Below are 24753 nucleotides of genomic sequence, written 5' to 3'. Positions count from 1 at the left end.
CTGCCAGAAATGACATTCAGGGAAGTACATGCAGTTACACATGATGTGTGCACAGTTGTTAGTCACCCTGGGAACCTGCCAGAAATTGGTGCTTCCTGCCACATGTATACACACTGAAATGGAACAAGTGTGTATCATACCTGAATGAAATTCACATGATTTCTTCTATGGAAATGATATTCAGCTTGGACATTAATTCTAAGTGTGTGTTCTTGTTTGTAATTTTCAAGCGGCCCGTCTTTAGAAATCAAGTTTCACACAGGTTGTTTTATAATGGTGACTGGCTTGATCTGGTTTAAGGAACTGATGTGCAGAGAATAATTTTATTTGGGGGCTGTAAACACTGTATGATTATTTCAATTTTGTTTCTGCTACTTTAGCCTTTTGGGGTCTGATGGACTCACATCACCATAGAATGAAATGCCAGTCCTTGCTATTTAACACTTGAAAATTTGTTGCAGTATCTTAACAGGGAAGAAACAAGAAAACACAGCTGAAATTGAAAATATTTTTGGGCTATACGCTTCCAGCCTCTCCTATGTAAACACTCTTGGAAGTGCTGTTGACAGACACATCTTCACCATCTTCATTTGGCAGGATTTCCTTTCTTACCACAGTGGCTGTAGATAATTCCCTGCTTAACAATTCTGACTGGAAGGAGGGATGGCTGTTTCCCCAAACTTACAATGGAGCACAAAAGCCTTCCATTCTAGCCTTTGGGGTCTTTCAGACCCAGTGGGGGGGGGAGTCCTCTTTATTGACCAAGATGTCACACATTCGCACCAGTTTTTCAAATCTTTCCTTGGGAGTTGCCACAAAGGATGTTCTGCAGCCTTGCAAATAAATTCCCAGGTGGTATCCCAGAATGTAGCAAGGTCACAAAAGGGGGACGGACAGACAGGACTGTTGTAGCACTTTGGTTCACTTAGGCATGGTTGCTTAGAATACTGAAAATGGTGGGGAGCAGGGACAGCCCTTTGTTATTATGAGGGGTATAGCCATTGCCTTTACTTGCATGTTTTCGTGAGCTACTACTATGGAGATCCTCCATGCACTTGGGGGCAAACCTCATAAGGTTGTGGCTGCCTGCATGAAGTGTCACCATACAGATGCAGTTTTTTAATTGGCCCTTGTTTACTTGGATTGCTGCCGACAACAAATGTTGAATTAGAGCCCAATCGGAGACATCTGCACAGCTTTGGGAGTTAAGAAAACCACCCTTCTGGCCTGAAAGCAGGTTGCTCTGTGAAGGCAGTGTGGCTTGAAAGATGAGCCTTTTTGATTATTGGCTTTGGAAGCACTGCTTTCTGAGGTTTCAGAACACTTCTAATGGGTGTTTTGTGAGGAGGCTATGGATGTCAACACTACATTGGAGTCATTAAACCATTTCTTAGTCTCTAAACGAAATAAGCTGTATGTTTAGCAGTACCTGAATAAAACCAGTCAGCTAACGTGAATCAGTAGACATCGTGACATTGTTTACTCATAAGCTACTGCAGTACATTAGTGGATCAGTAATAGTAGTTACCAGGTTTTTTCTCAATCTGCCACATTTTAGAAAAAAATAATGCTTATCATCAATGGCACGTGCTTCACATGCAGAAAGTCCCAGTTGAAACCTCAGCATCTTCAGGTACGGCCGAGAATGTTGACCACCTGAAATTCAGGCGCACTGCTGCCACTCAGTGTAGTAGGCAGTAGTGACCAAATGCACCAGTGGCCTGACAGTGTAAAACAGCTTTCTTTGTTTGAATGCTGGGCCCTTACAATAACATATCAGGATATTGTATAAACTTGTATTATTTAAGTAAAATCAATACAGTTGAGACAGACAGACAGACAGACAGACAGACAGACAGACAGACAGATAGATATGGATATATACACACTCATACATACACATACACATACTCACACTCCATAACTTTAGATGTTTATTATTGCAAGACTCCTTTAAACATGTGTATTGACTTTCAAGTGGCTTCTAAAAAAAATAAACAATTTACGTAGATTAAAATGTTTTCCCATCTTTAATCAGCTGCAGAAGTATTTTCCCCCTTCAACCTAATTCCTATTTATAGGGAAATGTGAAATTATAAATCTTTCCGGTGTCCTCTTGACAATTCACTTGCTTCTGTTTGTTGTGGGTGAGTTGAATAGCTTCTAAAGTCAAGTCCCAGTTGTGCTTAAGAAATTCAGCAGAATGGATCTGCTTGGGGCTCACACATACCACTTTCAGCAGGTGATCTGCTAGTAAAATAGTTTCATACAAGCACCTTTTCTAGCCCAGCTTCTTGCTACCTTTGAAGTACCCTTCTCAATCTATCTGTTCTTGGGTTTTTCTGTCCCTTTTTCTATGATGATAACACTTAGGAATACTGCGCATTTCAAATTACTGCGCATTTCATTTCCTTAGCTTAATCATCTTTAAAGCAGCCTGTAAAAAAAGGTAAAGGTAAAGGGCCCGTAACAGTTAAGTCCAGTCACAGATGTCTCTGGGGTTCCGGTGCTCATCTCTCTTTACAGGCCCAGGGAGCTGGCGTTTGTCCGCAGTTTTTCCAGGTCATGTGACTATCATGACTAAGCTGCTTCTGGCGCAACAGAACACCAAAACCAAAGCAGCACACCGAAATGCTGTTTACCTTCCCGCTGGAGTGGTTCCTATTTATCTACTTGCACTTTGACGTGCTTTCGAACTGCTAGGTTGGCAGGAACTGGGACCAAACAACGGGAGCTCACCCCATTGTGAGGATTCGAACCGCCGACCTTCTGATTGGCAAGCCCAAGAGGCTCAGTGTAAACCACAGCGCCACCCACGTCCTCAGCAGCCTGTATGGAAGGGCAATAAATACTATGAATGAAAAGGTTGGTGGTTATGCTTTGTGTTCATTCGTCTTCTAGGACAGCGTGCTGTAGCAAGACCCCTGATTTCCTATACTGTCATGTGACTGTTATTTTGAAAGTTAGCTTTATTAAATAAAAGTTTGTCTGCCACCTTGAAAGATGTTTGTGACAAGGTGCCTGAGACTTGCAAAGCTTCTCATTATCTCCTAGATTCTTAAAGTGAGCAGATGGAGGCAAAATAACTCCCGACGCCATTACTTTGTATCACCTTCTTTCCTCCAAAATTAGGAATCTTCACTAGACAGCCTGAGGTGGAAAAACAATTTTGCTCCGAGAAGGAGAACAAAGTCATGAGGTCCCAACAAGTATTTGTAATGATTCAGTCCTGTCATTTGTTGGCTTGCCTGTTGAAGATTTAGATGCAACTCATCAATTGGTTTCCCAAACTTTTAAAGCAGAATGTTGATTTTGTTAAGAGCTTTTCTTCTTGATCTAGAGCAGACTTCCCCAACCTCTTGCCCGTCAGGGATTTTGGACTACCAATTCCCATCAGTTGCAGTCAGCATGGCAAATGGTTAGAGATGATAGGAGTTGTAGTGAAAAATATCTTGAGGGCACCGGGTTGAGAAGGCTGGTCTAGTTCCATGGCACTAAGTCTGGTGTCATTCCGAATATCTACTGTGGACACCCCACACTCAGCCAACAGATAGTCCTGTCCCATCATTTTGGTATCACTGTGTTGGTCTGAGCTGAAGGAAACACCATGCAGGTAGAATATCTTGAGTTCTTAAGAATAAGGTTGTAATTGATTCAAGTACGCAAAATTTATGCTTTTAGCAGCAGAGCAACCTTATTTTATAGACTCCCTCTCCCAGCATGGACAACCTTGTAGCTTTGATCAACATGTTGGGATTTCCCTTATTCTTATGGGTATCTATTATTAGCTGAGTGGTAATTAAGGTATGATCAGCTGAATTCCATTAATGCCTTCTGTTTGCTGCTGGTTCCTCTTTAAGATCTAAACCTGGAGGCAGAGGCACGACAAACCACAGACTTCTATATTTTCCTTCTTAGTTGCCTGTCATTTTAGGACTCTAAAATGTGTTTGCATTCCTGGTGTCGTGTATGTGGTTTGAGAGCAAAACATTAATCCTTGGGAAAGCAATGCAAGGGCCTGGTGCTTTTTAATATTCATCTCACCTACTGCTAATGTTGTCATGATTAACTGTGGAGTTCTTAAGTAGGGGGGAGATGATGCTATCTTCTGGTGTAGAAAATACCTCTTTAATCTTAGTTGTGTTTCCTACTAAAGTACAGAAGTCTCTTGAATGCAACCCTGTATGCTTTTATGAAGGATTCTAGAATTTCTCCAATAAAGTATTAGTAGTATAATTTTCCATTAGCATCTGAAAATTACATCAGATTAAAATTTGAATGCATTTTCTCCTTCTGGAATGTGTAGCACACAACAAAAAAATAATAATGGAGCATATTCCTCTTGCAAAGTTTATGTTGTTAATTCCTCATTGGGCTCATGCTGCATGTTGGTGTTCTCACAATCTTCTTCAGCTGTGCTTGAAAAATTATGGAAAGCCCACCATTTCCCCCTAAAACATGATCTATTGTGGCAAAATTGCACCTGAAATATATAAATGTAGCCACATGTGTGATTGTGACCTGTGTATTCGCTTTCCCGATAATGGCAACTATTTTTAATAGCTTTGTGTTGAGCTGCATAATAGGGGGGAAACTTTAATTTAGTTAAGTGACAATAACAAATAATACACAGATCTATGGTATTTGTTAAAGGGATGCTCATGTGTTTTTCTTTATATCCCCTCTAATTAAGGTTACTAAAACCATCCAGGCTGAAAGAAAAAAAATCTAGAAAAAATATTAGTAGCTAAATGATATATGACCAAATAACACTTGGGTGTGGGGGTGTGTTAAAAAATAAATGTAATCGAAACTCCTCCCTTTGGTGGCTATGCCACTACTGTACTGAGTATCTTAGCACTAATGGTATTAGACATATGCATTGCCATGAGCACCAAATATGAAATGTGGAGCTATTTAAAATATGGTGAATTGGTCACTTGCGTTCAGAGTGCAAACCGCTTTCCCTTTTATTTGGAGATAACCTCCAATAACACATTGTTGACCTAAGAATATCATTGGGTTGTACAGTTGGACGCCATTGTGATCAGTGTTACCCAGTGGATTCTGTCACAAATTCACAAATCTCTGTGGCTCCTGCTTTCCGCACAATTATTATGATAGTGTGGCTGGATTTCACACTGTCGTGAAATGATAGAATCATACAATAGAATTGTAGAGTTGGAAGTTGACCCAGAGGGCCATCTAGTCCAGCCCCCTGGAATACAACTATCTCAACTTGCTAAGCTTGATAAATTATTTGAAAATAATATGCAACAAAAGAAATAATGAAGTCAAAGCTATTTTCATAGCGAGGTGAGCATAAAGCTTGGCTTAAAGCAATATATACTCCGGATTGTATTCAAAACTTCAGGTGGTGCTGGGATATTCCTCTTATTTTATTTAAAATTTTAGGATTACCTCCTCACCCACTTGCTTCTCAGCACAGCTCCTATAGTGGCTTTCAAAAGAAATAAAACATGAATTAAAAGCACATAAAATTCATAAAAACACTGCAACAGTAAAAACTTAATGAAAATAAGCAGCAGAGAGTAATAAAACCATTTCTAGTTCAAGAACAACCTAATCAGGAGGGAAGGGCCTGCTTTTGGTTTCTCCAGTTAACAAAAACGTGCAACAATCTACTCTTGATTCTTCCTTGTTGGCCTAAATATAATCCAGTTTCTTCTAAATTGCCTGATTGTAGTGTTGTTTTGCTGTGTTACAATTTTATTTTGTGTAATTTTACTAGACAACAAATTATTTTACTTTCTTTAACTAATTAAACTAATTTTCCTTCATCTGTTATTCTTCTTGATCTTCCTCCTCCGTTGCGATTGATTATTTCTTCATTGAACGGTATCCTTGTTTTTGCAGTCATTATCTTCTCTTGTTTTCATCTTTGTGTACTAATTCCACTAGAACCTGTGGCTCTCCAGATGTTGAACTCCAACTCTAATACCAGCATAGGCAACAACCATGAATGATTGGAGTTATAATAATATAGGTTCTCCATCTCTGAGTTAATAGTTCTTTTTCTTCACCTCCCACCTCACCAACCAATATATGAGGATACCTCAAATTTCTGGTTTTTTAAGCCGGGAGGCTGGGATTCACTTAGGAATTGTAGTCCCAAAACATCGGGAGGGCCGAGTTTGAGGATGCCTGAAACCAGTCCCATCAGTAGAAGCCCTGAGTACAGACTTCTGCTTGCACAACAGTGCTTTCTCCTTCTCCTTCCTCCTTCATGCCCCCTAAATTGGCTCAGGCAGGGGTCAGGAGAACCCCAGAACAGAGCAAAGGGGAAATATTTAGTCTTTTTGCCTTAATTATCAGGTCTGTCGTGACAGTATCCCAAATAATAATAACAGAGTTGAAGAGGTGTCACCTGTTGCACAAGACAGTAGTATCAGCAAGCTCAGGGAAACAGAAATAGGTTTTTTTTTATTTTAAAAAAGCCTACTAATTATTATTTTATTATTTATTAAATTTATACTGTATACTACCCTTCATCTGAAAATCTCAGGGGTGGTTCACAATATAAAGGAAGGGAAGCCCCAGAATAGCCCATTGAGGACTCTGTCTGCCCAGTGGCCACAGAATGCTGACTGGTGGTGGTAGTGGAATGGAGTGCCCTGGGAAAGGGTATGGCTGGCTGGCTAAAACACTGCAACATTTTTGCTGCACATTCCACTCATTCTTTTCTATCTCTGATCTGTTGTCATTTCTTATTCATCTTTTGCTGCTTCCTCATAGCCGTCTGCTCATTGTTTGAAGTCAGACTCTTCTCTTGTTCCTTTGTTTGGTGTTAGCACCTCTTGTTTTGCCACAAGCTGCAGAACTTGCCATTTAATTTTTTCCTTTCATTCCCCTTTTCCTTGTTTGCTTATTTATCATTAAAAATATTTGTGTTTCACGAACTCATATAGAAAACATCTAAGCAGTGTACAGCAAATATAATAAGAAATAAAGGAGAGCAGAAACTTTCATAAAGAACTGGCCAGTCACATAACAAACATTCATCCAACTGAAAAGGCCTTCGAAATGTAGCTCAGAATAACAAGCATGGATTTCCACCAGCAGCACAGTCCACATTGCTGGTCCAGCCACACTCAGGGCCACACTCAGTGTCCTGCCTTGTTCACACAGGGGACAGATAACAGGATTCCTCCGGCAATGCTGCCACCGAAGGGCTCAGGCATGGTTGTTTAGCCTCCGTCTGTCTCAGGCAGTCTTTAAGGTATCCTGGTCCATCCTTTCGTTGATTCTACTTGTACCTCGGTGGGTTCTCTAATTTGGTCCTGGTTGGATTAGCTATGATTTTATTTGGCTGTGGTACTGTACAGCTTGCATTGAATACAGTGGCATTGACTTCTGAATAAATATACAGAGGGTTACACAAAGGGACGCGGGGAGCACTGTGGGTTAAACCACAGAGCCTAGGACTTGCCGATTGGAAGGTTGGCGGTTCGAATCCCCACGACGGGTTGAGCTCCCGTTGCTCAGTCCCTGCTCCTGCCAACCTAGCAATTCAAAAGCACGTCAAAGTGCAAGTAGATAAATAGGTACTGCTCTGGCAGGAAGGTAAATGGCGTTTCCGTGCGCTGCTCTGGTTTGCTGGTCACATGACTCGGAATCTGTATGCCGGCTCCCTCGGCCAGTAAAGCGAGATGAGGACCGCAGCCCCAGAGTCGGCCATGACTGGACCTAATGGTCAGGGGTCCCTTTACCTTTATGCTACAAATATACATATATACAAATATACATAGATATATTAAACTTCTTGTTTGCACTCTGTCACCCCTTTTATTCTTATGCATGTAAATATGATCATGATTCTTTGCTTTTCTCTCTTCTTCACACGGAGTTCCTGTTCACAAGAATCTGTTGCTTCATATGAATTCGTTCTATCTCCTGCTTATCTTTGATATCTCTATATACTCCGCTTTAGTCTTTGCATTCTTCCGTTTTTGTTGTTGTTGCTTGTTAAACCCTGTATCTGTTTCTAAGTTTCGTATCTTTATGCTCTGTACTTTTATTGCTTCTTATCAATGGAACTCTTTACCTAGCTGATATTCATTTAATTGGACCTCTTCCTCCTTCTTTAAAAGAGCTTCATTTATTTTAGGTAGCCTATGGTTGCAACTATACTTAAAATGATAGATTAATGATTATTATTTTAGGCCTTTTTAAAACATATTAATATTAGACATGGGGTTGGGTGGGGAAGGGGACAGGTTGTGTACGCAGCATTGAGTTTAAACTCTGCTCCTCCTGTATCATTTTCCAGATTCAAATTGCACTCCCTGAAGCTGTTACTTGCTCTACAGGGGACTTTGTGGTACCTACATGGTTCATCTCTTTGGGGGGAGGGCTTCAGGGAAGCATGGTGGCTTCATTGGGGGAATATCATGAGGAAGCACAGTTAACACTCCCACCCTCTCAACACAGTCCTAATCAAATCTGGAGGGTCCCACAATTGCTAGGTCCTTTTTAAACAAACAAACAAACAAACAAACAAACAAGGACGTCCTGATCACAGATCTCCCTGTTGAGTTGCACCCTGCATTTAATTGTGTTTGGCTTCCTTCCCTATGTTTCCTTGTTCTGTTGTTGTCTAATTTAGATTATGAACACATTGAGTAGGACTGTTGCTTTATGGGTTTTGTGCAGCACCCCATTTTTAGGCACTTCACAACTAATAATACTTACTATAAGAAGAGTCATCTTCATCTGCCTTCTGAAAGGTGACCAAGAAGAGAAAGATTCCCTAGGCAGGGCCTGCCTAAATGCTGGAAGCCTTACCCAGAAGTCTCTGCTCCTAGATGACATCTCTTTTATCTGCCGGATGGCAGAACCTCCATGGAAATGCCAGGTTATGGGGGTGGATATATAGGAACCCTAAGTTTCTGAAGTTTCCAAGTGGCCAAGCTGTTGCTTTTTGGAGTGTTGTTTTTAAGAACATGGGATTTTTTAAAAAACTAAAACTTTCAATAATTACAAGAGAGGCTGCATAACTGAGCTGTCTTTGTGTATTTGTAAAGTAACTTAAAAAAATATATCTGAGGTCCACATTTCAGTGTTCTAACCCCCAAGTAAAAGCAGAACAGAAAGTGCTTGCTAACCATTTAAAATCGGTATTGAACAGTTTGGTATCTTGTGCTCTCCGCATCTAATCATCTGGGACTGGCAGGATTTATAACTCCGCTAATGCATAACAGTGGCTTGGTGGGGGGAAAGTTAAGTTTCTTTTCTTTCTTTTTTTAATACCCCTCTGCTTTTTTCAAAGTTTAGTGAATGGTGGTTTTTACAAGGAAGCAAAAAAATGTATTGAAATTATCTGGAAGTGCTCTGTTAAGATTTGTTCATTCTCTCAGCTTCATGAAAGCCGAAACCCAGTATTTAAACAACCACATTGCATATAAATACACCATCACTTTTGAGAAAGTAAAAAGTTCTATAGAAATGCATATTTTAAAATTTCTGTTTGGTCCCATCCCATGTAGTACAGTAAGTTCTGAGCTAGTTAATGAGGGTGACTCAGTCCAAGGCCACCTCCTACATTACTGAAAGTTTACAATCACTTATTACACCTTGTGAGCCCAGCAGCCTATCTTCTTATGAGTTTAGGATTGCTGCTGAACTGTGGAGATAATTTCTTTGGGTTAGCGCCAATGAAGTCAATGCGTGACAAGAACAATTTCTGCGAATAAAACAAAACTTCTCATTCTCCCCCACAACCGGTGTGCCCCCTCATCTCCCCCCAATCTGCTCTGGAGAGTTGGGGAAACCACAGAGCAGATTGGAGGGTAATGGGGGAGGTGGCGGGACAAAGCTCTACTCACACAGCAGCTTTGTGGAATACAACCCCTCTCCCCATCCCTGTGGGAAATTGGGAATCCGGGGGGGGGGGGAGTATTACTATTACTCCCAGTATGAACAGGCTATTTCCTTTCCTATGAAATGCCTTTACTCCTCCCATCACAACACGACCAGACAAACCAGGAAGACTTCAGCTGAACATAGTTTCTTCTTTTTGTACCAACTGAGAAACTATGCTTACTAGCTTGGGAGCAAGCCAGGATATTAAGACCGCTTTAAATCATGGTTTAACACCCTGTCTTGTATTAAAGCTTGTAACCATAGTTTCCAAGTTTGAATGAAATGGGAAACTCTGGTTAATTACAGACTTCCTGGTTTAATCAGATCTCACATAAAGGGAGGGCCTATTTGGCTGCATGTGAGGCAGGGGAAGCTTCTTCGTTAATTGATTGCGCCATGATAAAACCATCCAAAGTAGCTCATTGCATGATTGTGCACAGTTGCTTGTTCTTCTCTCACCATTCCTTTAGTGGTTAGGGTATTGGACCAGGACCTGAGAGACCACGGCTGAAATCCTCACTCATGAATCTCACTGGGTGACCCCGAACCAGGGATGGCCTCTCAGCCTAACCTACCTCACATAGTTGTTGTGAGAATTAAATGGGAAGGTGGAGAACCATGGATGCTACCTTGAGGTCCTTAGGGTGGGAAATAAATGCATTGAGTGAATGAATGAATGAATGAATGAATGAATGAATACTCCAGTGTCTTAAGTGTGCATTTTATGTCAGGACAAATCAAGTGCACCAAATAAAACATAGTGGGGGGGGGGAGCGGGCCAGAAATGTGTATATGCATGTTGTATCTGTCATGAAGAATGGCTAGAAAGTGTTTGTAGCAATTGTGCAACTATATTCCCCACAGAAATCACAACTGCAAGAAACTGTGCTTGAAGAATTGCATTTTGCCAGGTACATAATATTGTGGCTGAAACGCTTGGAATATATAGTATCTCCTCAAGCAAAGTGCATTTGTGAAGGATCACATACACCTTGTGCAGAACAAACATGAAACTAATTCATAGTTTGCTGTGCCTCCAACATTTCTCTGATGAAAATAGGGACGTTCCATTCCATTAATTTTACTAGTTCTACCCCACACATCTTACTGGGTTGCCCCAGCTACTCTGGGCAGCTTCCAACATGTATAAAAACATAATAAAACATTAAACATTTTTTGTTTTTAAAAAACTTCCCTATACATGATTGCCTTCAGGTGGCTCAGGGGTCAGATAATTCCATACCCTCCAACATTAATCCAATAAAAATAGGGAGATCCTAAGGAAAAGTGGGATATGCTGGAATCAAATCAGAAACTGGGGTGGCTTTTCTAAATCAGGGATGTCCCTGGAAAATAGGGACACTTGGAGGGTGTGCAATGATCTGATTATATGCAAAGGACCTGGGATACTTTGACTGCATGCGTCTCCTTCCCAAAGATTCCAGTTTGGCTTCCCTTGGCTCTTTGTATTCTGTATCTTTAAAACCAGCATTAGCAGGCAGTTCATTTCAGTCCTTGATTTATAACTGAGTGTATGTAAGGGGGGAGGGGAAAGAGAGAGCGCTCCAGCATTCACTCTCTGCTGAATTGCAGTTCTCCATGGTCCTACAACATCTGCAAATATTTACAGAGATAACAATATCCAGAGGTCTGGCTTTTTTTGCTTTGTTTTTTCCTAAGAGAAGGTAGAAAATGAATCTTGAGCTGGGCTGTAAAAGGTAGAAGGCGGGGGTCGTTTGGTGATGGGGCACCAGAAGAGAGGGGGTTGTAAGACCGCAGTTTTTTATATCCAAGCAAGGCAGTTTTAGTGGCCCCAGGGTAGCAGACAGGAAGTAGCAAATGTTTTCAGATCCTTGTTGTTGCCGTTTCTCGGCCAGCCCCAAGCCACCAGCTCCTCCCACTGCTGCATAAAACAAGTTGAAAGAAAGAGCATGCAGCACTTTTGCAGAGATGCTTGCCTTCACTGTAGATCTGCAGTTATATTATCCAGAGATACCTGTCATGAGCATTACTCTTGCAAGCTAATGTGGCCATGAGGATTCAATTTACTGCTGTGTGTCATTTGCCAACAAAATGCTTCGCAAAGTCTTGAATTTCCTGGGAGTGTCATACAATTTCTCGCATTTCCCCCCCTAGATTGCAGCATGCACTCAGCTGTTGTTCCAGCACACCCCTGTCTTCCAGTACACACACACACACACACACACACACACACAAATGCAGCTTGGAAGTGGATTAAATTAACCACTGGGATTCCCTGCCCAAACCATTATTTTTTGATCTCCTGTGGGGAAAAGTGTGTGTTTAAAGCGGGCGTTATCATATAAAGGACCGTGGGTGTCTTGATGCTTAGATGAATGCCCTTCCAACGCCAGTCGCTTTCGTTTAAAGAATTAGGGAAAGCTCTGCTGCTGTGAATTGCAATAACCTACTTGCTAATCAGTTTTGTTTAAAAGCAGAAATTGATTTTCGACCCCTTTTTAATTAAAACTGGTAATTTGAGTGGAATCACTCTAATGTCTCTCCAGGAGGCACAGGAGAACATTTTCTGAGTCTAAAGAAAGGGTCTTCATGCTTGAGATGATACACTTGAGTGTGGGCATGCTTGAATCTCTTTGCACCTTCCTGGATATGGGCAGAGGGACATTCTGGAAATGAGGTGTCCCTTACCTGGGATCTTGGAGGCAAGAAGTAGAAAATGACTTACTTGGAGGAGGGGACCCCCTGCTCTTAGCCTCTTCCTGCCCAGGGCTACTAGGCAATTCTTGGCAGCAATTTCTACTTAGCTCTGCATCGGCATACATCTTACCTTAGCTAATTTTCTTCGTTTTGTTTTTAGCTTCTTGGTTCTTCCTCTGTCTCTTAGCTACTCTCCCTTGGTTTTTTTCGTCAAGTAGCAGGAAGTAGTTGTCTCAATGTGGCTTCTGGGCCTGAGATGTTGGCTTAGGGAGAGGGGCACTTTCTCCTGGAACTGCAGAAATTGCTCAGTGTAGGTCCAACTCCTCTCTCCTGGAAGAAACATGATGTGAAGGTCCATCTCATCCATAGGTGCCATGGGAACTGCATGGTTAGCCATTGCTTCACCATCACATGGCAGCAGGAATGGAGGAGCCTCACTGCCATTTTGCTTCCATCTTCCCAACAGAATGCAGATTCTGAAGCTGCAATGGAATTCCCACATGGGGACCAAAACCACTAGCAATTTCTCACACTGTATTCTCTCCTAAAAATACATTGCTGATGACGACAGAGGTATACCTAAATTTGACACCCTTGTGGCTGCCTTCTCTTCTGTGGAAAAACTAATAACTGAAGAAAGGAATTGGCTCTAAGAGCTTTGAAGCTAAAGTTATAACCCTCCAGGTTTCAAAAGTTGTTTTCGTTTTTTGCTCAAGCAGCATTGCTATGTGCCAGCCTTTTCCTCCAGAGGTTTTCAGCTACAGCTCCCATCGTCCCCAAGCAGCATGTCCAAAAGCCAAGGATGATGGTCCAACAACATCAGGGGAGCACCAAGGTGGTAGAGTCCTTTCCGACGCTACAATTCTCTGATTGTATTATTCATAGGTGGTTAGGAGAGGGCATGGCCCAAGATAGATGTGAGAACATGTTTGAAAGCTTATATGCAGAAAACCAAGACGTCAAGGTCTGGAACTCTTTTTGTTTCCTATAAGTTGGGATCCTTTGAGGTCAGAGTTTTGAAGGCTTTCTTAATACATTAATACTTAATATATTAAGTATTCCTTAATACTTCCTCTTATGTATTAGGGAACGTACACATTAGTGGCTTAAAATGCAGCAAGGTCATTTCCCCCCTGCTGTGTTTCAAGTCGCATTTGCTGTTACTCTACACACTTGTGAGGGGGTGGAGATGTCTTCATCCAGTAGGCATTAGAAGATTTTGTTCCCTGCGACTGCAAACCCCTGTCATCTACACATGTGCAACAGCTGCCTGAACTGTGCATACTTCAGTGTAACTTCAGCCCGCGTTTTCAAATTGGATAGAGGCTGGTTCGAGGGGAAACGCATCAAACAACAGTCTTTCTCAACAAACTACAGAATTGTGGCCACCCTCATGTGAACTCTGCTTCAGACACCAGTGGAGCGTGCAGAGTAAATGACAATGTGTGCTTAGCCTTTGTTTGGCCTGTGGGTCAACGGGGTCATGGAATCGTGGAGTTGGAAGGGACCCTGAGGGTCACCTAGTCCAAGCCCCTCCAATGCAGGAATATCAGCTAGATCATACATGACAGGTGATCATCCAACCTCTGCTTAAAAATCTCCCAAGGAAGAGGATCCACCACCTCCCAAGGGAGACCGTTCCATGGTCATCTATAAAATGTTGCTTCCTGGACCCCAGCTTTTGTATACCACTTCCGAGATGTGCCTCTATCCTTACCCAGATGATAATATTATGCATGAATCTTGTTTCTGGATAAGAGCAGACGGAAATTACATCCCCCCCCCTTTTCTGGTTTCCAACTGGTTTGGGTTTCTAAGAAATATCGCTTATTCTTTAACTAATTGATTGCCTGTTTTTATGTTCTTATGTTCTTTGTATACTGTCTTAGTGTCATGAGGGTGGGGTACAAATAATAAATTGTTGTTGTTGTTGTTATGATGATGATGATGATGTTTGGCTCTGTTTTGTTGGTTCCCTAGTTTCAAATTCCAGTTCTAAGCTTTCGTTGTATCAGTCCTGAGAAGGAGGGAGCTCCGTTCTGTGTTTCCAGTTCCCAAGCTTCTTAGAAAGACGATGTATCTCTTTCAGAATGCCACTGTTCTCAGATTGTAAGGTCTGTGGGAACAGGGGCTGCCTCCTCATCCTGTTTATGCAACTCTCTAAAGTGCTATGTATAATGTTGGTACTCCAGAAAGGAGATACACCACGAAAGGCAAAATCTCCTTTTTGCTTTGACTCAAGGGGTTGTGGGGTTTTTCGGGGAGGGTGGTGTGCTGCTGATAATGCCAAGATTGCAGGTTCAGTCCCCGTATGGGACAATTGCCTATTCCTCCATTGCAGGGGGTTGGACTGGATGATCCTTAGCTTCCCTTCCAACTCTGCAATTCTATGATTCTGTAAGGGTAAGAATATGGGTGTGCTAGTCGTTCCTATGTTAATCAACCCATGTTTTTAAAAGCAGCACAAGAATCCACCTAATCCTGCATCCTCTTAGTAGTGCAGAGATGGAGAATATGTAGCCTTCTACAAGTTGTGTTCCAGTCTGAGCCAGTAGTCCAACAACATTGGCCACAGGTCCCCCATCCTTGCAGTTGTGGTTAGGCAGGTGCCTTTGAAAATGCACAGGCAGAGCTTGATGGTGAGCTTTTTTGTCCCCAGCCCCTAAAACCTGTTCATGAGAAAGCCCAGTCTATCTAGGGCTAGTAAAACTGGCCTCTGTGAGGAACGCTTTAAAAAGCATTTTTGCTAGTGGTCATCCTTGCATCCTGTGGAAACTTTATCTAAGTTTAGATAAAGATCAGTAGTTTTATATTGTGCAGTTGGTGCACAAAGGGGGTTCTTAACTGAGGCAGGGATGTTTGGGTTCTGTTTTGGATCGTTTCACTTGACAATTTAAAGAAATTGGGCATAATGTGGACTTCTTGACCGACCTGTTAAGGTGCTCTGCCATTCACTACTCCTATGCATGTGATAATTGGCAGAGGCTTCCCACTGTCCTTGAGGCTGATGCCAAATAGTGTGAAATAGTGAGTGGTTGTGTGGGAAAAGTCCCTATCTACATTAGACTCCTTTCCCTTGTCTCTAATGAATGAGATTATCCTCCTCTCCACTGCCCTCCAGAAAAAGTCACATAATACTTGCCAACTTTGACGTTCAAGTACCGTTCCATTGCCTGTTCCCAGTGTTATGTGATCCTCCCTAATATGCTTCACAATCTGCTATGAGATTCAATATTTTGAATATTTAAAAAAGTATCCTGCAGATTTCATCCATTGGTTATTTGTACCATTTCCAAGTAATTGATTGTGTTTAAAAACCACACATCTTATCAAAGCTCCAGATCTCCTGCAATTTTTCAACCAGCTGATCTTACAGTGGCGTCTGGTTGCTTTTTTTCTTTTTAAGACATGTGGGTCTGCCTTAACCGTTCTGTAGCTTACTGACATAAAGAAAGACAGTGGTTTTGCCAGGGTTTTTTCCTCTTTTGCAGAATTTTTATTAGGCTTGCTCTGTTTATCCGTGGTATTCTTCTGGGGTCCCCAGGTGGCACTTGTGGACACAGTGTTATTCTCAAATCCCCTCCAAGGCCACCAAACACCCCAAAAATTTAAAGAAATTGCGTTTGGTTTGGTTAGTTAGCAGCTTTTAAAGAAGGGTCTGGGGCTTGGGGTTTTTTTGTGGGGAGGTTATAGGGTTTCTCTGCATGTTGCTTGTGGAGGGAGTTCTGAGCAGCACCAGTGTCTTCTGTAAAATGGATGTTTTATTAGATTTCCAATTGTGCCTCCAAGCCCAAAATGTTTGTGATTTCTTTTATAATCGTCCTTTTCTTTAGCTAATTTGGAAATATCGGTGCATAAAAATGTACAGTGGCCAAACTGGCAAAGTGCAACTTCTCAACTATTTTCTAAATGACATTTTGCTACAAATGGAGTTTGGTTGCCATACATACTTCTGCAATTGCAAAAGAAACCTCTCAATGTGGATGCTTATTAGTAGCATGGACATCAAGTAATGGGACACCTAGGGGTGGTTCAGCTATAAATGGCTCTCTTAAACTGTGGTAAATAAATAGAGAACAGGCCATGAAATCACTTTGTCCCTTGCCTTACCCTCCCTCCGGTCTAAAACAAATTTGTCCTACCCACCTTGATCATAGTTTTAAGCATTACTTTGGTATCAGTATTACATGGTGATTGGGGCTGTCCTCTTAACAAGGATTTAAAAAGTGCATAATCCTGTGACTTACTCCTGGTCAAGAAAGGTTTTTCATTATGTCTGCAGGCATTAATGCAGAAATAACACATCTGTGTTACTACTCTATAGAATCAATATGTCGTTCCATGATGGAAGAAAAGCAGGATAAATATAAGGAAATAAATACTTCATTTTGTATTGGCCATGTTAACGGAGACTAGTGGGCACTTCAGCAATGGTAAATCTGTGATGTCTACTTAATTGATGAAGGTTGACACTGGCTTCTTAAAATCCTGAGGTTCATCTCTCAACATTTATTATGTGGAGAGGCAGGATTCCTGATTTAGGCAAGGTTATTTTAGATTTATGTTTTAGCCTTTAATTATTTCAATATAGGAGAACCACAAAATAATTTGCTCATAAGTTCAAGTAAGGAGAGGTTGATAACTGAAGGCTAAGAAGCATCTACATTATAGCAGTATGGCAAGTGCTGGCTCTGTAAGATCAGAGGTGAAGGTTTTGAAAGGGATTATTGGCGTAAGTTTCCTATGGAACTTTTATTCTTGTGTTTGGTGAATACCTATGAGAATGTAAATCCTGTAGGTCACTACTTGCTGTTCTGTAGTTGCAATGAAGTAGTGGGAACAGCATTAAGTATTCTTAACTTCCTTGAGGTGTTTCCCTGCCCCCCAGTCCTATGAACATTTTATCTTAAAAACCAATTTACTTGATTGTTGACATTAATTAATGTATGTGAAGTAGTTGAATAGTTGGGTAGTCGCTCTAAGCTTTCCAAAAACGGTTCTTATTTGGAACTGCTGGATTTCCTTTAGTACTTGGCTAATGATACAGTTGGGAAAGATAATGGTTTTGTCGTTTTCTTTTCACTACCCTTTTCAATTAACAGCAGATTATTTCTGCTTGCAAACTACAGTGTGTCAGAAAAAGAAGTTATCTCTTTAGGTGACATGGGTGAAGCAAAGGACTATAATCTTTTAGGTTATGTCTTTAGTAGAAAATATTCCATGTTCTCACACTTGTTATAGGGGAAACTAGCATGGGGTAATGGATAGCATTGGACTTCAACCAAAGAGATTCATTTTGCAGTGAGCTTTGCACCAGACTCCTCTCCTCTGAATGTACTTTGCCCTGAGCTCAGTGTAAGAAAGGTGGGATTAAGACAGGGGTAGGCAACCTAAAGCCCATGGGCCGGATGCGGCCCAATCGCCTTCTCAACCCGGCCCACAGATGGTCCAGGAATCAGCTTGCTTTTACATGAGTAGAATGTGTGCTTTTATTTAAAATGCATCTCTGGGTTATTTGTGGGGCATAGGAATCCATTCTCCTCCCCCCCCCCCCAAAAAAAATAGTCCGGCCCACTACATGGTCTGAGGGACAGTGGACCAGCCCATGGCTGAAAAAGGCTGTTGTGAATAAAATGAAAAAGATGTGAATAAAATAAACTTGCATATAAACTAGTCTATAAAATAAATTAGATTGATGAAATGGGGGTAATTCTTTTGTTCCATGGAGACTTAGGTAGATCATATTAGCTACATGGCTTCTTGGTCAAAGCTACTTCAAATATAATAATAATAATAATAATAATAATAATAATAATAATAATAATAATAATAATAATAATAATAATAATATAATTTATTATTTGTACCCGCCCATCTGGCTGGGTTTCCCCAGCCACTCTGGGCGGCTTCCATAGAAATGATGTTAATAGACCTAAAATAAGAGTTTATTTTTGAGGTTACCATTGACATGTTTGATAGAAATGTGGGAGTCATGAAGCAAGGCATTTCAGAGGTACATGTTAATATATCTGGGACAAGGAGCAATTGTTATGCATTTGAATGAATCCAACCCAGGTTCTAGGCTACGTTCTGTTATGTTGCTGTTGCGTATAAGCCCAGTGCTGACTTTTCCTGTTCTAAAAGATGCTTCCCATCCTCCTCTACCATGAAAGTCATACCCAAGCTTCATTAGGATTCTGCAGTCATGAAGACCTTGACATTGTTCTTCCAGACAGAGTGGAAATGTTAAGCTCTAGGACTCATATGCAGCTACTGCTTAGAGGCGATCAGAGAGGGCTTAGGCAGTCTCAACGGCTGAAAGCAAGCTACCATTGATAGCAGCAACAGTTGCCTACCCATTGCCATTTCGTTGGGTTGGGTTGGGCTTCACCTCACACAGAGAATTGCTCAGTAGAAATTTCATTTAAAGTGGGAGTTTCTTTGGTCTAGAGAAGATAAAGTGTTTACATGAAGGTAGCACATTTACAAACAGAGGTTGCAGAGTGCTCTGATCAAAGCATCTCAAAGGCATCCACATAGCAGCCGACTTTTTCTGTTCCAATTTAAATTGTGCAATCTTTATGTGTTTACCATCCCAGAGACCATTTTCAGTTGACTTTAAAATAATTGTATTACTTGCAGTATGCTCCTGACAACTCCTTCCTTTAATTGTGTGTAATTGAAAAAGTTGTTTTTGATTTTCTGGAACCTAAAAGAGGCACAAGGACTTTATGTGGTTTTGTGAAGGGGTCAAAGCACATGATAAGCTAGTGCTGAGAACAAATTCTCCTTGCTGCACAGTGATTGCGTCTTAAGAGTTGATTTTGTTAGGTACAAACGCTTCCCATGCATTTCAAAATATGTACCTCAGGTTACATATGCTTCAGGTTACTCCACTACCCCAGAAATAGTACCTCGAGTTAAGAACTTTGCTTCAGGATGAGAACAGAAATCGTGCTCCGGCGGCGCAGCAGCAGCAGGAGGCCCCCATTAGCTAAAGTGGCGCTTCAGGTTAAGAACAGTTTCAGGTTAAGTACAGACCTCCGGAACAAATTAAGTACTTAACCTAAGGTACCACTGTACTTGATAGCGGGGGTCTAATTCTGTGCTTTTAAGTATTTGAGATGGGGGGAAAGCTACATTTGAAACATCATACCGAACACTATATTCATGTATTTTGTTTATAGATATCAGTACTAGAGAAAAAAATAACCTGTGAGAAGCAACCCTTAATTCTCAGTTAAAGGAGTTAATGAGCAAATATTAGCACCCTATGTACAATGGATCTTATTAATGCAAAGGAAAATCAGTTTCTACGATCCCGTAAACATAACCTGGAGGATCAGCAGAGTGTCTGCTTCTGTTTAGAGCTCTGTTTGCATCTTTCCGTGTTAACTCTTTAACAATTTCTCCCCCTCTTTTATTTACATTGCACTCAAGTTTCCCTGGTACAAAAGATTTGCAGGTGCAAATATGTCCTGCCTTCATTAACTTCCCCTCCCCTTTTAAATTTATGTGATTTCAATTTTCCTTCCCTGTACTGTTAATTAGGGGATCCTCTAATCAGTACCATTATCACAGTGGTATTCATGTTTAGGAAAGCTGCTAAACAAATGCTTGCAAAATTGCTAAATGGCTAATTAATGTCTGTTAATTAAGAAAATTGCTCATGGTAACAAACCGTGCCATTGCTGGCAGCAGCTAGAAGGCGAACACTTGTTGAAATTACTAACATGGCAGGTATAGAACATCTGTTCCTCTGCTTTTCCTGAAGTGTGTAGCTGATTCTCATAATGTACTTACAAGTCTTGTTTGCTTTCCAGACCAATTACAATTTTGTGTTTGTTTGAGAGAGAAAAAATTACACAGGGAACATGTGTACATCATAGTGCGAATTTGGTTATTCATGTTCAAGAACACACTTTTATTGAAACAAACTTCTTGTTTTCTGGGATTCCAGGAATGGAGGGAATTAAAATTATGTTTAATCCTACAGCCCTGCATTGCAAGGTTGAAACTATATAAATGAATCTTTTTTCTTCTCAGGCACCTTTAAACCCCCCCCCCCCCGGGTAAAATCATATCTGCATGCAAGATTAATTGTTGCCTCAATAGATAGTTAATCTTGGTGAAGGACCGCAGTTCTGGTCTCAAAAATGTGACACTATAGTCTTGTGTGTAGAAATGATAAGTTATTGCTGCTGCTACAAACTTCCTAGAATTGGAAGTCTAGGTAAAGCATGGAAACATGTTATTAAGCATTTTTATTTTTATCATCATCATAAAACCTTCTTGTTAACTTTCTCTTGTTCTAAATTCTTAACCCAAGTGGCACATGAAAACACAGAAAAGTACTATTGCTAATCTAATAGGAATATATTGTGGGTGAGCTAGTTTTGTATGTGTTCTTCAAGCACTTATCCAGATGCATTTAATAGTGTAGGCTTGTGGAAGACTGAAACAGTACAGTGCAGTACACTTGAAGGGGCTTTTTGTTCAGCTTGCATAAGTTGTATTGCCCAGACCCATATCATGATCCATACAGCCAACGCAGATTTGCATTTTGTTTTGTTTTTTTGTTTACCCAAATCTGCTGAATTACATAATATGAATGAAGCGTGCCTGAACGCGGGCAGATGCCAGGGCACAGTTGGCGGACATGTTGCGTTTCTGCGGTGCCATGTGTGCAATTTCCAGTGTGAGACTAGACGAGGCAGGTTTTCCCCCACCCCCACTCCAGATATTTTGGAGACTTTTTTGTGTTAATTGAGATCACAGTTTGCACAATTTATTAAGGTTCGGCAATGAAAATGTTTGCTCGCAGGTTATGTGCCGCCACACATTGCACCTATTTTAGTCTGTCCGCACAGCAGTAAAATTCCAGCACTGAGCAGCAGTTCCAGCATTGGACTCACTAGCGATCCCATCACAAATGTCAGAGGGCACAAGCTGTGTCGCTCACTCAGAATTAACAGCTCATTTGATGTGCTTTGACAGTTATTGGTTCTTTGCCCTCATTCTCTCCCCCCCCCCTGCCGCCCCCCAATTTCTATTTCTTTTTCTTTTGGAAGTTTGCGATGTTCAGAAACAAAATATTCATTCCCTGTGAAGATTCGCCAGCTTCTCCTGTTAAGCCAGCTCTTTTCCTGCACATTCATGTGCCTGACCTATAACCACCTTCTGCTATCTAACCTCACAGGGACCGCCTGGCTCTCAGCCCTCGCCACACGCACAGCCTCCACCTCACAACCCCAACAGCATGATGGGACCCCACAGTCAGGTAAAGACATCGCAGGGCACTGCTGTGATATGTGTGTTCTGTGTGAACTCTCAAAGCATGTGGGAGACACACCCTTCCGCTAACTTAACCAGCGAGCAGCTCCAGGGTAGTTTGCGGAGCGTTGTGAATTTACATCCACTCAAGATCCCGGGACCCCAAAATCGTTTTCATTCCACCTCATCTCACCTCCGCTAGGAAGTCTGTTCCTCTTGGCTGCATTTGTTCCATTGACATCAGATTACAAAGTAGCTTTCGATTTTCAGACATGCTAATTTACATACAAATATCATTTTTTTTAATCCTCCACCCCCCCAACCCCGAACAGCATTAAGACAATCATTGTACGGTTTAAGTGCTTGTTTTCACTACTTGTCATTGAAATGTTTTAAACTCTTCTCTTCCCCAAACCGCACTTTCATTTACCAATCTGTTTAAAAAGTATCTTAATATTCGCTTGGTACTTTCATTTGTGCTAATTTTAATTCTTGTCAAAAATTATTAAACCATCCTAACCTTAAACAAATAAATACAGTAAAGCACAACAAATGTCAAAGACTTGAGAGTCTAAATATTTCTTATCAGCAGGGTTTTGGGGGTTTTGTTTTGTTTTTTTAAAAAATGCTTCTGTGTGTATATGTGTCAAGTTTAATTACAAGTTGAATAGAATGCAGTATATTAAATCTTTCATTCATTTGGCCTGGAATTCACCTCAGAAATGTTCTGCTAATCAAATGCTCGGTTTGGGGAGTTTGTGTGTACGTGTGTAGAATAAGGGAAATACAATCAATTTTGGTATTTTAAAGAGCAGTTGTGAAGGAAGTGGTTATAATGTTTACTTCCACTTTTGAGCGTTCATTGCCACTGAACTAATTTTATATGCTTACAGCCTTTTATGTCACCAAGATACGCAGGAGGTCCCCGGCCCCCAATCAGAATGGGAAATCAGGTATTGTATTTCTTCAGTATTCGCAGCTAAAGCACGATTGAGGCTTAAGATGTTTATTCTTGCATTCATGTACTTTTTAACACTGGGGTTGCAATGAGTTACCACACACAGACACACACACCCCATTTCTTAAAGGGGGATCTCAGGTGATCTTTTGCCCACAATATAATAAATGCTTATATGTAGTAAATAGTGGGAGCTTGAGGGCAGAAGGATGTCCTGTCTGTAGCCAGCTTGTCGTTTCTAAGTGGAGTTCATGCAAACCAGATTGTAAGATGTGCACAGAAGATTTACCGACTCTCAATTTTATTTTATTTTTAAATCTGCCATCCTATTGAGTGTCATGCTTTCCTGGGCTTTCTTGACCAATGATCACATTAAATTCCTCTTTGAAATTACTGCAGGAGGCTAGAACATAACAAGAACTCTGTTGGATTAGACCAAAGGCTTATCTAGTTTCAGCATCCTGTTTCCCACAGCAGCCAACTAGAGATGCCTCTTGGGGAAACCCACAAGGAGGGCAGAAACTCTCCCTCCTGCTGCGGTTTCCCAGCAACTAGAATTCAGAGGCATTGTGCCTCCATTCCTGGAGGTAGCGTAAAGCCATCACGACTAGGTAGCCCTTGAAAGCTTTGTCCTCCATATACACTAACTACCTGCACATTTCCAAAACAATAACAACAACAATATTAAGGGATCTTGTATGCAATTTAAATTCCTTTTTATAACTCTGTGCAGGATTTAAAAAAATTATATATATATAATTGTGGTTTATGTGTTGTTGTTTTTTAAAAAAATGTACATCCAGTGCCATCACACTCACTTATGGCTTTGTAAGTGGACTTGCCAAAACTGGAGCAGAAAGTTACCATGTTCGTTGCTGTGTTGGATCTCACCTATCCTCAGTTGCAGAGGTCCTCTATCCATTTTGTTTGAACTGTGCCTAGCTCCTTAAGGGACCCATAAAGCTATGCAGGAGTTTCACGGCACCTTCTATGCATCACATATTTCTAACTTTTATATCAATATATCCATTTTGGAATACCAGTTCTCTATCTAAGTTACAGCCAACAACTTCTATTAAGTAGTGATGTTAAGAGGGATCTGGACTATTTTTTTAAAAAAAAAAAATTTCAAAGAAAATGTCCAAATCGCAAACTTGCTTATAGCTAGAGAGAGAGAGACGATATCTGTCTTTTCTCTCCAGCTTTATCAAAATATGGAAGGCACATTATGAAGTTGAAAGGATTTGTTGCCCAAGAAAAAAGGAATCTTACAATTTCTACAAAATGTGTTGACATATTTTAAATACAAATGGCATCATCATAATCTGTTCACTTCTGTTAAGTAAGGAAGGGGAAACGCTATCACCCTTGTTGATGAAATGTCACCTGTGTTGGCAAACAGATAACTTTCTTTAACGCAGTGCATTTCCCAAATGTATACCTTAAAATTGCACTGGCATCTGTAGCATTTCATTCAAGGACCTTCACTGTGAGACTCAGGCTGCATATGGATGACAGCTTTTTAAAAAATGAAGATATATGATAGATTCATGAGGGATGTGTGCATGTGGGCATCTGCAAGGAGGATAAGGAGAGTATCACACACCCCTCACCCACCTGATAAGCCATCTTCCCTGGATTCCAAGTTTTCATTACAAAAAGAAGTGGAGGGGAAGCAAGTCTTCAGCCCTTGTTGAACCTGAAATATGAGGCAAAATATGCAGGTGCTACTCTGCTCATTTGTTTTGTGTGTTTTTTTAAATTAGCCTGCTCCTCTTTCTGTATTTTTAGCCAATAAATGAAGGCATAGCAATGACTGGTGTTTAGGAAAGCAGATCTAGCCAATTAGGCAAGATCGAAATGGTATATTTAAGAAACTTCCTGGCTCATTTTAAAGCTTTTATGTTTTTCTCCAATGAGGAAGTCGTTGTTGTTGAATGGTTTTGGTGGTGGTGGTGGGG

The 24753-nt window shown here is 40.9% G+C and overlaps 1 protein-coding gene across 5 annotated transcripts in view; it reads left to right on the top strand.

Moving 5' to 3' along the window:
* SSBP3 (single stranded DNA binding protein 3) overlaps positions 1 to 24753 on the top strand; it is a 171775-nt gene that overhangs the window by 127882 nt on the left and 19140 nt on the right. For 3 of the 5 annotated variants that reach the window (XM_081915863.1, XM_081915862.1, XM_081915864.1), the window contains exons 6-7: positions 21761 to 21841; positions 22728 to 22787. In XM_081915863.1, coding sequence (XP_081771989.1) covers positions 21761 to 21841; positions 22728 to 22787 — 141 coding nt within the window. The remainder of the gene's footprint in view (positions 1 to 21760; positions 21842 to 22727; positions 22788 to 24753) is intronic. The other 2 variants (XM_081915865.1, XM_081915866.1) reach the window with 1 other exon arrangement.

This window comes from Podarcis melisellensis, assembly GCF_964234715.1.
Source record: "Podarcis melisellensis genome assembly, chromosome: 6".
NCBI lineage: Eukaryota > Metazoa > Chordata > Lepidosauria > Squamata > Lacertidae > Podarcis > Podarcis melisellensis.
This window is presented reverse-complemented; position numbering and strand designations above follow the sequence as displayed.